At 44.1% G+C, this 14,780-nt stretch overlaps 1 protein-coding gene across 1 annotated transcript in view; it reads left to right on the forward strand.

Annotated features, from left to right (window-relative positions):
• LOC142365476 (ran-binding protein 3-like) overlaps nt 1-14,780 on the forward strand; it is a 158,904-nt gene that overhangs the window by 22,269 nt on the left and 121,855 nt on the right. The window contains 1 exon segment of the mRNA XM_075446302.1: nt 12,056-12,190. Within this exon segment, the coding sequence (XP_075302417.1) occupies nt 12,056-12,190 (135 nt within the window).

Here is a 14,780-nt window from a genome sequence, read left to right on the forward strand (position 1 = left end):
TAGCTATCTTTTTAAAAAGATGGTAACATGATTCCATGAATTTTAGCCATGAATCTGAATTTTTTATAAAAAAGAATTCAGTAGATGATAAACATAAATAAAGGATTCCAGTAATACTTACAACTAAGATGGCAACAGTCTTGTATTCTACAACAGGAAATTCTTCCTCTCAGTCTGTCCAGTTTGCTTGTATGTGTCAGCACAGAGGGATCTGGACCGGCTGGATCGATGGGCCAAGGCCAACTGTATGAGGTTCCACAAGGGTAAGTGCCAGGTCCTGCACTTCAGTCACAACCACCCCATGCAATGCTACAGGCTTGGGGAAGAGTGGTTGGAAAGGTGCCCGTCGGAAAAGGACCTGGGGATGCTGGTTGACAGTCGGCTGAATATGAGCCAGCAGTGTGACCAGGCAGCCAAGAAGACCAACAGCATCCTGGCTTGTATCAGGAATGGTGTGGCCAGCAGGACTAGGGAAGTGATTGTCCCCCTGTACTTGGCACTGGTGAGGCCGCATCTGGAGTACTGTGTTCATGTTTGGGCCCCTCACTACAATAAAGACTTTGAGGTGCTGGAGCGCATCCAAAGAAGAGCAACAAAGCTGGTAAAGGGCCTTATGAGTCTTATGAGGAGCAGCTGAGGGAACTGGGGTTGTTTAGTCTGGAGAAAAGGAGGCTGAGGGGAGTCCTTATTGCTGTCTACAACTACCTGAAAAGAGGTTATAGCAAGGTGGGTGTTGGGTCTCTTTTCCCAACTAACAAGCGATAGGACAAGAGGAAATGGCCTCAAGTTGCATCAGGGGAGGTTTAGATTGATATGACTAGGAAAAAATTCTCCACCAAAAGGGCTGTCAAGCATTGAAACAGGCTGCCCAGGGAGGTGGTGGAGTCACCATCCCTGGAGGTATTTAGAAGATGTGTAGACATGGTGTCTAAGGACATGGTTTAGTGGTGGACTTGGCATTGTTAGGTTAACAGTTGGACTCAATGATCTTAAAGGTCTTTTTCAACCTAAATGATTACATGATTCTATTAGAAATTTTTTATGATGAGGGTGGTGAAACACTGGAACAGGTTGCCCAGAGAAGTGGTAGATGCCCCATCCCTGGAAACACTGAAGGTCGGGCTGGACAGGGCTTTGAGCAACCTGGTCTAGTTGAAGATGTCCCTGCTCATTGCAGGGGGGGTTGGAGTAGATGACCTTTAGAGGTCCCTTCCAACCCAAACTATTCTATGATTCTATTAATTTTTGTCTTGCTGCTTCAGACCTTGATTTTAATACTCAATTCATCATACTTTGATGTTAATCCATTTAATAAATTTGATTTAGAATATATGTTTCTTAGCAATTACAGATGTACCCATAGTTTTTAAAGCCTGATATGAAGAATTTATTATTTCCTTTCTGTTATTGCAGCATCTAGAAGGAAAATTCATCAATGTCTTCCTGTTTTAGGAATAAGCAATCTCAAATCATGTCTGCCATTTTTGTCATTTCCATCCTATTCCTATCACCATCAGAATTATTTTTGCCTTCTGTTCCTTTCAAGTTTTAAATCCTCTCTTCACTGTATTCATATAAATTGAGTTTTATTTTGAACATCTACATTGGTGTAAAATTACAATAAAATAATTTAGTTAAAGAATTGTTCTGGTTATCATCAGGATTATCTGCAAAATCATGTTTTCCATAAATTTGACTGTATTTCTGACAAGCACACCCCAAAAACCTTTTTATATGTCTAGCCTGATTTCCTGCTTCGTTATGAACTGCATAAATTATTCAGTAATATGGCTGTGTTATATGACTATACACATGTACAGAATTCATCTCTTTAACTTAAACAAGCACTACTGATTTTTGTCCAGAAAAAGCTTAACAGATTCTGTCGAGAAATCTACTCCTTCCTGCCATGCAGAAATGGTACATCATTTATCATTTGAGAAGTCAGGCTCTGATAATGTAGATAACTTGTTCTTTTCTGTCACAAAGGGTAGACAGAAACCTGCACAACAGGTTGTGGGAGTACATTTTACATAAGGCTTTGTTTCATTACAATTTTCAGAATTAATCAGAAACTCAAAATTTTTAGTGAGAAAGGCCAGCTCCAGTATTTTATCTTCTCAGTCTTGATCGTGAACTCTTACCACACACACAGATGTGGATGGTTGTTGAAATACTGCACACCTTCCAAAGATTTAGTGCCTCCTACCAGATCTTACCTTGTAATTGTTTCTGTCTTTAAATCATTGTTGTATGCTGTTATCTCACTGTTTAAAACCTGTGAATGTCAGCTCTGAGAAGTGAATTCAAAGAAATCAAAACTATCTTGCCAAGTTTGACTTTTCTGTTTCAAGTTCATCATTTTTGTTAATAAAACTTTGAGAGACAGGATGTAATATCCAATATCCAGGTATTTAAACTCAGAATGAAAAATAAAGTCTCATCTCCATATATTCTAAAATGAAGAGACTGGTAAAATCATGCTGTTCTGCTTTCATTATCACAGACTACAAAGATGAAATAATTTTCTTAAATTCCTTGCGCTGCTAAGATCACTATGTGAACACAATTAGTTTTCAGAAAGATTTGTGAAGCAACTACTACTATACCTATTTTACAAGTAGGGAAACTGAGTCAGAGAAAGGTTCTTATGGCTTAGGCATGACTGCATATAAATTAATAGCAGTGCTAAGATTAAGGCTGAAGAATTAGTAACTATTGAACGTCGACCCATTTCACCAGAATACGCTACCAGGGCACATCCTTCTGTAAACTGCAGTGCTGAGCAACCCTGTAATTATGCGCAGAGCATATTAGGACAAAAAAAAAAGGAATAATTTTTGGCTCAACAGTTTTACGTGGAGCTTCAGAAACTTACTCTCGCTACCAATAATATTAATTCAAACGGCCATCTACTCGGTCCCCGATTCTCTCTTAGGCCACTTTGTACAGCTTGGAAAGTAGTGGACCAGATAATCAAGCCTCTATAGCATAGCATAAGGACTAGTTCTTATAGCAGCCAAGGCTTTGTACTAGTGCAGAGATTAATCCATGTGGAACCAATTGCAGGACTGTGGCCTAAGTAAGAAACTGGTCTAGCTCTATTTGCTTGTTATCCAGTTGTCAAAATGTGGTGCTCATTAAGTGCAGAAACAAAAGGTCCAGATGGATTCTTTATATCTGAGAAATGTTTCCCATATAAAAAGAAAAAAATCAGTAACACTGCAGAGGAATTTAAAACCTTATTGAAAAGAAGGGAACTGTAAAACAGCTTTTAATCAAGAATAATTCAGAGGCCCTTCCTCTATGCTGTTTATGAACTACTTTTATCAAAAAAAATCATTTATGTAAAATGCACTTTGACTACCTGAGTCCATTGAACATGAATGAGACTAAAACAAATGTCTTATAGTCCCACCACTCTCTTCCATAGCGTGAAATCCATGCTTTGTTCCAATTGTACTCTAATCACTTTTCTCCCATCCTGTAATATTGAGATTTTCCATCCTACAAGAGACACTTCTGGACTCCTCTAACTTAACCAACCTGCTGAAGTCCCTAACAGCATGCTCACACAGGCAGGGGTCACTAAGATCAGAGTTATAGATGTTTCCTTACATCAGCAGACGGCAATAAGCTAGTGTAGGGGGCAAAACAGCATATTTTAGCTGGTAAAATTTGGCATGAAGATATCTGCTGTATGGATGTACCAATATAAAATGTGATTTAAAAAAAGAAAAAACACAAAGTGATTAAGAATTGGAACTACTCATTTTCATAAGTGTTCAGTATTATGGCATTTTGGTGCCCAGTGACAGGACAAGGGGCAATGGGCACAAAATGAAGCACAGGAAGTTCCGTCTGAACATGAGGAAGAATTTCTTCACTCTGAGGGTGACAGAGCACTGGAACAGGCTGCCCAGGGAGGTTGTGGAGTCTCCTTCTCTGGAGATATTCAAGACCCGCCTGGACAAGGTCCTCTACAACCTACTGTAGGTGACCCTGCTTCAGCAGAAAGGTTGGACTAGATAACCCACAGAGGTCCCTTCCAACCCCTACCATTCTGTGATTCTGTGATTCAGGACATATCCAAGTTCTAACAAGCTCTAGAAGTGAGCTGCTGCCAAATATCAATGAGGATGCAGTTTCATGAAAAGTTTTAGGAAACCTAAGTCTGTCTGTCTGCTGAAAAGGACAGTTCTGCTCTTCTCCAAGGCACATTTCTACCTATTCCCTTGTGAGGGTACCAAAACTTGTGCAGTCATGCAAACAAATTACCTCAGGGAATTGACCTGGCTGAAAAATAACCCAGTAAAATAAATTATTTTTGCAGTAGGATCAATTCTCTGATCCAACTTTCTATACAGCCACAATTAGCACAAATGCCAGTACTATGCAGAAGGCAAGAACATGGAATCAAAAGTGGGAGAGGTATAGTTAAGTTTCACTATCTGTATGTGTCCTGGGTTCGGCCAGGACAGGGTTAATTTTCACCGGAATCCAGGAAGGGGCACAGCCGGGCGGGCTGACTCCCCCTAGCTAAACAGAGCAGGATATTCCATACCATGTGCCGTCATGCTGGGTTCCGGTGGGGGGGGAGGTGGGCGGCGGGAACTCACTCATGGCTCGGGAGGGCACAGGGGTGGTTCGGTCCGAGACAGTGGTTCTGTTCTGCGGGCTCTGTTCTGTGGGTTTGTTTTGTGTATTCCACTTTTCTGTATCGTTGTTGTTACTGTTCCCTTTTGTTTGCTGTTCTGTTAAACTGCCCTTATCCTGACCCACCAGTTTTCTGCCTGTTTCTTTCCATTCTCCTCCGCACCCCGGCGGGGGGAGGGGCAGCCGCGTGGCGCTTTTGTTGCCAGCTGCAGCCAAACCAGAACATTTAAATTGGTGCCCAAGCGTGGGGCAGGGATAACGGCAGGGCTGAGCAGCGGGTGTTAAAACAGCTTGCTTAGATTTTGTTAAAATTTGTTGTACGCATTTACTGTGTTAGTTAAATAGTTGCTGGTAAAAATGTTGCTGACTTTGATCAGATGGCTGTGGTTTTTGAATCCTTACTTGCACTATGTTTTCCCTGTGGTGCTGTTCATTACCTCGGGGAAAAGGATCAGGATGATGATTTTGCTGTACTGTATGATGTCGACTTATGACATGATAACATCACTGCGCATGAAATTAGGCTTGTATTTGCATGCGGCACTGTGGTCATTTCCATACCTCGGATCCTATGTCTTAGAATATGTTAATAATCAAACGCAGTCTGTAGGGAAAACCAAAGGGGATACCTCCCCCCACTCTTTAACCCCCCCTCTCTCCTTCAGGCTAGTCCTAATGGCTTTTGAGAATTTCGAGTACCCGTGGGATGCTCAGGCCAGCGGGTATCTATGGTTATGCTTCCTGAATGGGTTACAGGATTTGTTTAGGGTTAAACAAGTAGTTAAGAACATCCTGCAGAGACCTGCCCCGGGGCTGGATAGCTGTGAGTGGCTGGGTGTGTGGGACATCATGGGCAAGTACCTAGGTCAGTGGGAACCCCCGATGTTTTTTAAACTCACCCCTGAACAAGTGCAGGATCCAGATGAACTAGTAAAGTATCTGCAAAAAGTGTGCTGCCACCCTGGGAACTCCAGAGACACACAAATCACAGCAATGTGCTGGGGTCTGGCCCACGCCTACCGAGCCCTGTTCAACCTGATCCAGTGCCCTAAAGGGGAAAGGGAGGGAAGCGAAGCAGCAGGCACTGTGACTGGCGCTGCCCCCCCAGCCGGCCCTGCAGCCCCTCCAGCCCAGCAAGCAGTCACAGCCCCCCCGACCGGCACCACGGCTGCTGTAGCCACTGGCATTGTCCGGCTTCCCCAGTGGGCACGACAGTTGCTGCAGCTCCAGCTCCAGCCCCACCTGCAGCTGCAGGCATCGCGGCTGAGCCCAATGACCAACCTGTGCCAGTAGCAGTTGCCCCTGTAAAACTGAAGAAAGACGCAAAGAGAGCAGATCGCACCGGGAGGGATGACAATGAGCCAGGGTCATCACGGGAGATAGAGACAGAGATCATCACCCGGTCCCTGTCCCTGGGCGAGCTGCGAGACATGCGGAAAGATTTCAGCCGCCACCCAGGCGAACACATTGTCACCTGGCTGCTGCAGTGCTGGGACAACGGGGCCAGCAGCTTGGAATTAGAGGGCAAGGAAGCCAAGCAGCTGGGATCCATGGCCAGGGATGGGGGCATTGACAAGGCCATTGGAAAAAAGGAACAAGTCCTCAGCCTCTGGAGGAGACTTCTGTCAGGTGTGAGGGAGAGGTACCCCTTCAGTGACGATTTTGTATGCTATCCTGGCAAGTGGACCAATGTGGAAAGGGGTATTCAGTACTTGAGGGAATTAGCTGTGCGGGAGCTGGTTTACTATGAACCAGACAATGAGCAGTTACCCACAGACCTAGATGAAGTCCAGTGCACACCATCTATGTGGAGGAAGTTTGTGTGGAGTGCACCATCCTCATATGCCAACTCACTGGCAGTAGTAGACTGGAAAGGTAAGGAGGCACCAACAGTGGATGAGGTGGCTGTCAGACTCCGGCAATATGAGGAAAGTCTCTCTTCCGCCCTTGTCTCAGCCATGGAGAAACTGGTCAAGTGACTAGAAAAGAGTATGTCCTACTCCCCACCTGTACGGGCCAGCGTCTCAGCTATTAGGGGCAAGCGTTCCTCTGCTCAGGAGAGAGAATACAGAGGCTACACACCACGGGGCACCCTGTGGTTCTACCTGCGTGACCATGGAGAGGACATGAGGAAGTGGGATGGAAAACCCACCTCAAGTCTAGAGGCACGAGTGCGTGAGTTGCGAGGTAAAACAATCGCCAAAGGGGATTCTTTTAGGAAAAATGCCACTCCAGTTTCCAGCAGCCAGCTCTCCAGACAGGGTAGACAATTTGATCTTGATTCCGATCCTCTGGAAGGGACCACCAAGTCATATTTACAGCAGGGGAGCAGCAAATTCTCTGACCAGGATTAGAGGGGCCTGCCTCCAGCCAGGTGGAGGAAAGGGACAACTGTGTTTATTGGACACTGTGGATTCGGTGGCCTGGCACGTCAGATCCACAAGAGTATCAAGCTCTAGTGGACACTGGTGCACAGTGTACTTTAATGCCATCAGATTTCAAAGGGTCAGAGTCCATTTGTACTTCGGGAGTGACAGGGGGGGTCCCAAGAGCTGAGTGTATTGGAGGCTGAAGTGAGCCTCACTGGGCAGGACTGGCAGAAGCACCCCATTGTAACTGGCCCCGAGGCTCCATGCATCCTTGGTATAGACTATCTCAGGAGAGGGTATTTCCAGGACCCAAAGAGGTATCGGTGGGCTTTTGGCATAGCTGCTTTGGAGACGGAAGAAATTAAACAGCTGTCCATTTTGCCTGGTCTCTCGGAGGATCCTTCCGTTGTGGGGTTGCTGAGGGTTGAAGAACAACAGGTGCCAATCGCGACCACAACGGTGCACCGGTGACAGTATCGTACCAATCGACACTCCCTTCTCCCCATTCATCAGCTGATCCGCCAGCTGGAGAGTCAAGGAGTGATCAGCAAAACTCGCTCACCCTTTAACAGTCCCATATGGCCAGTGAGAAAATCTACTGGAGAGTGGAGACTGACAATAGACTACCTTGCTCTGAATGAAGTCACGCCACCGCTGAGTGCTGCCCTGCCAGACATGCTAGGACTTCACTATCAGCTGGAGTCAAAGGCAGCCAAGTGGTATGCTACAACTGACATCGCTAATACATTCTTCTCCATCCCTTTGGCAGCAGAGTGCAGGCCACAGTTTGCTTTCACCTGGAGGGGCGTCCAGTACACCTGGAATCGACTGCCCCAGGGGTGGAAACACAGTCCCACCATTTGCCATGGGCTGATCCAGACTGCACTGCAAAAGGGTGAAGCTCCAGAACATCTGCAGTACATCGATGACATCATTGTATGGGGTGACACAGGGGAGGAACTTTTTGAGAAAGGGGAGAAAGTAGTTCAGATCCTTCTGAAAGCCGGTTTCGCCATTAAGCGAAGTAAAGTCAAGGGACCTGTGCAAGAGATCCAGTTTTTGGGAATAAAATGGCAGGATGGGCGCCGTAAAATCCCAATGGATGTCATCAACAAAATAGCAGCTATGTCTCCACCAACCAGCAAAAAGGAAGCACAGGCCTTCTTAGCTGTTGTGGGTTTTTGGAGGATGCACATCCCAAATTACAGCCAGATTGTAAATCCTCTCTATCAAGTGACCTAGAAGAAGAATGATTTTGAATGGGGCCCTGAGCAATGACAGGCATTTGAACAGATTAAACGAGATACAGTTCATGCCGTAGCCCTTGGTCCAGTCCGGTCAGGGCAAGATGTTAAAAACGTGCTCTACACCGCAGCCGGGGAGAATGGCCCAACCTGGAGTCTCTGGCAGAAAGCACCAGGGAAGGCTTGAGGTCGACCCCTGGGGTTCTGGAGCCGGGGATACAAAGGATCCGAGGCCCGCTATACTCCCACTGAAAAAGAGATTCTGGCAGCATATGAAGGCGTTCGAGCTGCTTCAGAAGCAGTCGGCACTGAAGCACAGCTCCTCCTAGCACCACGATTGCCGGTCCCGGGCTGGATGTTCAAAGAGAGGGTGCCCTCTACGCATCATGCCACTGATGCTACGTGGAGTAAGTGGGTCGCGCTGATCACCCAGCGGGCCCGAATGGGAAACCCCAGTCGCCCAGGAATTCTGGAGGTAATCATGGACTGGCCAGAAGGCAAAGATTTTGGAGCATCGCCAGAGGAGGAGGTGACACGTGCTGAAGAGGCCCCACTGTATAACCAGCTGCCAGAAGAGAAGAAACAGTATGCCCTGTTCACGGATGGGTCCTGTCGTATTGTGGGGAAGCAGCGGAGGTGGAAGGCTGCTGTATGGAGCCCTACACGACAAGTCGCGGAAACTGCCGAGGGAGAAGGTGAGTCCAGCCAGTTTGCAGAGGTGAAAGCCATCCAGCTGGCTTTAGACATTGCTGATCAAGAGAAGTGGCCAGTGCTCTATCTTTACACCGACTCCTGGATGGTGGCCAATGCCTTGTGGGGGTGGCTGCAGCAATGGAAGAAGAACAACTGGCAGCGCAGAGGCAAACCTATCTGGGCTGCCCCATTGTGGCAAGATATTGCTGCCCGTCTGGAGCAGTTGGTTGTAAAAGTCCGTCACGTGGACGCCCACGTCCCTAAGAGTCGGGCCACTGAGGAACATCAAAACAACCACCAGGTGGATCAGGCTGCCAAGATTGAAGTGGCTCAGGTGGATATGGACTGGCAACATAAGGGTGAACTCTTTATAGACTGGTGGGCCCATGACACCTCGGGCCACCAAGGAAGAGACGCGACATACCAATGGGCTCGTGACCAAGGGGTTGGACTTGACCATGGTCTCCATCGCACAGGTTATCCATGAATGTGAAACATGCGCTGCAATCAAGCAAGCCAAGCAGGTAAAGCCTCAGTGGTATGGAGGATGATGGCTAAAATATAAATATGGGGAGGCTTGGCAGATTGACTACATCACACTGCCACAAACCCGCCAAGGCAAGCGCTATGTGCTCACAATGGTGGAGGCCACCACCGGATGGCTGGAAACCTACCCTGTGCCCCATGCCACCGCCCGGAATACCATCCTGGGCTCTGAAAAACAAGTCCTGTGGCGACATGGCACTCCCGAAAGAATTGAGTCGGACAACGGGACTCACTTTCGTGACACCCTCATAGACACCTGGGCCAAAGAACATGGTATCGAGTGGGTGTATCACATCCCCCACCATGCACCAGCCTCTGGAAAGATCGAACGGTACAATGGGCTGCTAAAAACCACTTTGAGAGCAATGGGGAGTGGGACTTTCAAAAATTGGGATACTCATTTAGCAAAGGCCACCTGGTTGGTGAACACCAGAGGATCCACCAACCGGGCTGGTCCTGCCCAGTCAAAACTTCCACACCCCGTAGAAGGGGATAAAGTCCCCGTAGTGCACATGTAGAACATGTTAGGGAAGACGGTTTGGGTCAGTCCTGCCTCGGGCAAAGGCAAGCCCGTCCGCGGGATTGCTTTTGCTCAAGGACCTGGGTGTACCTGGTGGGTAATGCGGAAGGATGGGGAAGTCCGATGTGTACCCCATGGGGATTTGATTTTGGGGGAGAATAGTCCATAAATAAATTGTATAAAGTTAGTTATTAAATAACCCTGTCACTGTCTGTTATCACTGTTATAATTGTTATATGTTATACCAGTAGTATCATAGTAAGAATCGTCCAGACTAAAGAAGGATGGACTTTTTGATGAAAACCTAGCAGAGCACAGTGATGATGGAACTGGACCTGGTTGTCAACAACCGGCACCCAGCAACTTCATCAAGATCAACATCTCCTGCAGACTGTGGGCACGGGCCGCACCAGATACATCAGCCGTGAGCTCCGGATGCAGCAAGTGACCGCCCATCACCACACATCACCTCTCCTGCCACGGAAGACCATTACAACAGATGGAGCCCGAAGTCATGGATTAAATGAACTCAACGGACACTTTAGAGTGATGATCCATAGACTGTGGGAATGATATCTAGAGACAGGAGAAATGGTAGTGATCAACTGGACAATGGGGGACCTGGACATGATGTAGATGGTATGGAATAAGGGGTGGATAATGTCCTGGGTTCGGCCAGGACAGGGTTAATTTTCTCCAGAATCCAGGAAGGGACACAGCCGGGCGGGCTGACCTCACCTGGCCAAACAGAGCAGGGTATTCCATACCATGTGCCGTCATGCTGGGTTCCGGTGGGGGGGGGGGGGGCTGGGCGGCGGGAACTCACTCGTGGCTCGGGAGGCCATAGCAGTGTTTCGGTCCGAGAGAGCAGTTCTGTTCTGCGGGCTCTGTTCTGCTGGTTTGTTTTGTGTATTTCCCTTTTCTGTATCATTGTTGTTCCTGTTCCCTTTTGTTTGCTGTTCTGTTAAACTGCGCTTATCCCAACCCACCAGTTTTCTGCCTGTTTCTTTCCATTCTCCTCCGCACCCCGGCAGGGGGAGGAGCAGCCGCGTGGTGCTTTTGTTGCCAGCTGCAGCCAAACCAGAACAGTATGGTTAAGGAGTGTTCCAGATACAGCCATGTGTTGCCTGGATGGATAAAAAAGACCTACATCAGATAGGCACCAAACCATTTAACACTCAGTAAATTGTAAATGGTTGTATCAATTAAGCAAATAATTAACCAAATAAGCAAATAAAGGAATTGGTGCCAAATACAAGACAAAATCTGAGAAATTCTGGCTGAGAAGTTTGGGTCGCCATGCATATCAGTCCATCTATGGCTTCCATTTGTAAATTTGTCTCAAACACCATATATATGTTCCCAGCAAGATAAATGGTTTCAGGCACTCCCTTACCCCACTCTGTCAGGCATTGAAACCCACTACTTAATCATCCAGTAAGACCATCCCACCCCAATTAGCTGCTTCTTTGCAAGTGCCTTTGTTTCTGAGGGTAGGTATGTGTGAAGCTACTTACCTCCTAATGCTGTTTTGCTGTGTAAAGACCTAACCACAAGGGGATTCTCAAGTAAATTTCTCCTGGTTATCTCTTCCAATCTGAAGCACATCTACAAGATCAGGCCCCACAGAGAAAACAGGCATGGACAAGACTTCTGAAGGTTTGTGGCTAGTGTGTATATGCATTGCATATATGATTACACTCAAAATCCCAGAAGTGAAAGCACTCAGATGCAGTAGCAGGGCCTGTTTCCTTTTCATTAATGATCGAGATGTACCTTTTACAGTAATCCAGATTTCAAAAAATAGCAACAGAAATAACCTTCTGAATCTGTTACAGTAACAAGTAATTTACTGGCTTCAGTAGGACTATTCATGTAGGTAGTTGATATTTGAGTGCATTCTGGGGCATAGTAAAAACTCCATGTTACAATTAGATACATCAATTAAGTACTATACAGATATTCATGTTCAGGTGTTATTACTACTTTAGAAGACTAAGTCATGATATCTTTTCCCTCTCGTCAAGGTATAATCCTTGGATTTTCTCTCCGATCGTATAAGATGAGCTATCGGGAAGTCAAGTACTTTTCATTTCCAGAATTACTCATGAGAATGCTGCAAATGTTGGTCCTGCCACTAATTGTATCCAGTTTAGTCACAGGTAAAAAAAGAAACAGTTTCTTTGTTTTGAAGTTTTCTTTTAATAATTTGATAAAGATGCACACACCAAATTGTAAAAATAAATGAACATTTCATGTGCTAGAACAGGTGTTATAACCTACGGAAACAGATATCACTGCTATCGCTGTCTAAGAGACAATATAACAAAATGTTTGAATTAATATACACAGAAACTGAAAGATGCTTTTCCCAATTTCTGTATTCAAACAGTACTTTTCTTTTTGATGTGTTTTTTTTTTCTTTGAAATTCCTTGGAGCACTTTAGCCTTTTTAATGCCCCCTTTTTTGTAACAATCATTTACATTATTGTATAAAGCTTTTTTGGCAAAGAGAGATGTTATCTATCTGTGAGGTTTGTCTTATTATCATACAAGTGTCTCACAATGTTAAGTGGATTATTCTTAGAGTTTCCCTTTGAAGCAGAGACATTTATTTTCAAGGTGAATAACAAAATCTTAAACTTCCTTAGGCAGGGAGCAATCACAGAAAAATCAATGCAATTCACAAATGACAGATTTAATTATTTTTTTAAAAATCCTGAAATACAAAAGGACTTTTTCATGGGATTACAAGAAATTTCCCAGTTTATTGCTAAAAACTCTGGAAAAACTGTTTTCTGCACTGAACAATACCTCATTTAGCGCACAAATGGTTTAAAAAAGATGTTCTTACACATTTGCTACAGAACTCATACTCAAGTAAATATACAGGTATGCTACTGTGCAATTTTATAGACACTACTGGTTTGGTGGGGTTTTTTTGGTGTGTTTTTTTTAAACATTATGGGATAATTCATTGGATAAAAGTCTTATGCTTCTTAAGTCAGTCTTAAGATCACTCTTGGCATCCATGATCCAAATCTCTGATTTCCTTTATTTTGTTTTGCAAAGCTGTAACCATTCCTCCAGGGTCTTGCATGCTGGTAATATTACTTCTTCTGACTGTAAATGATCTGAATAAATATTTTTGCTGTTTGCAGGCATGACAGTGTCTCCCAGATATGATGTTCTGGGTTTCCATTTGTATTTATGTAAGTGTGCTCAATATGACTGGTTATGAAAATATCAGAACATATGTTCTCTGACATGTTAGAAATAGGCTAAGCATGATTACATTCCTTCACAAATTTTTTAAATATCAAAGAAATTAGAACAATAAAAATGAAGTAATAGTTATAGAAGCTATGAGCTGTTGTGTGACAGGTAAATTGAGAAAGTGAAAAGATTTGTTATAAAGGTAAACAGTTCTGATTGGTTATTCACAGACTCTTGGGAAAATAAACTATAAAATGTGAAGTCAACCCAGTCGTGTTTCTCTATAGCCTGTTTTGGTACTTTCATGAAAGAAACAATGCAGAATCACATTCAGAGGTTTTTACTCTCATTTGCCTTATGACTTAAAATTATTGCATGTGGCTCAAGCAGGTATGCAGTTTTCTCCATAAGATTCTATCTTCTGATGTGTATGTTACCAGGCATGTACTAAAAGCTGCTTGGGAGAAAATAGAGTTTATTTGCATACCTTTCATCTTTTACTGTTTATAGGAAAATATGATTATATGAATATCTGTATTTTTAATCTTTTTGTGGTTTAGATACAAATCCAACTGCATACTCTATGCTGGTGTTTATTCTCTACAGTCTTTCAAATGGGAGAACTCCTAAATCAGCAATCCCAATCAGTATCTCTTACAAAGTCAAAGGCAGAATTAAGGCACACTGTATGGGAGGTAGCATAACCAAAGAAATAGATGAAATAATACCCATTTGGATTATTTTATGACCATATCTAGCCTGAATTCTTATACAAACACAAGGCTGACAGTTTTGCTCCATTTCTGTTTTGAATTTGCTGCAGTTATAGGAGTTCAAAATATTTTATATCTTCTTATTTCATTATAACTTGAAGCATTTGACATAAACAATTTGTTTGACATAATTATTTTAAAATATGCATTGTCCCTAAAAAGCATATAACATAAATACATACGCATATGCTAACAATTCCATTTGTTGTGAAATAGGCAAAACTGCAGGATTTGCACCAGCACTATGAGCACTATGTATTAACATTTTTTGAGCTGTTACATTAAGATCATAATGAAATTGAAATTCCAGTCCTTAAAACTGGCCCACAAGTTTTATCTGCATGTTTCAGTTAGGAAGACAGTTATTCACTTAATATAGGGGCATCAGAATGAGGTACCTTTTCTTAGCATAGTTGGAACATAACATTTGTGACAATTATTAAAGCTAGAGAAATTTTCTAAGGGTTATTTGCAAATATTTTGCATAATTCTGCTTATAGATTAGTTTAACAGACATGCTGCATCTCCTTTCCCAAAATGTCCCCCAAAAGTTCGGAAGCTTGGAATTTAGTTGTATAGGGACCACTACTTTTAAATGCGAGTAAACTAGGATTAAATTCTGTGCATTTCTTTCAAATATCTTTTTCTGGTAAAGTATAGCAGAGCAGAAAAAGTCCAGTCAGTATCTGAGACCCATTTTTGCTGTATGTTGCACAAACAGTAAGAAAACATCCTGCCCTGAAAAATTTACTAACATAAATCA

Source organism: Opisthocomus hoazin, chromosome W (assembly GCF_030867145.1).
Source record: "Opisthocomus hoazin isolate bOpiHoa1 chromosome W, bOpiHoa1.hap1, whole genome shotgun sequence".
NCBI classification, from domain to species: Eukaryota; Metazoa; Chordata; class Aves; order Opisthocomiformes; family Opisthocomidae; genus Opisthocomus; species Opisthocomus hoazin.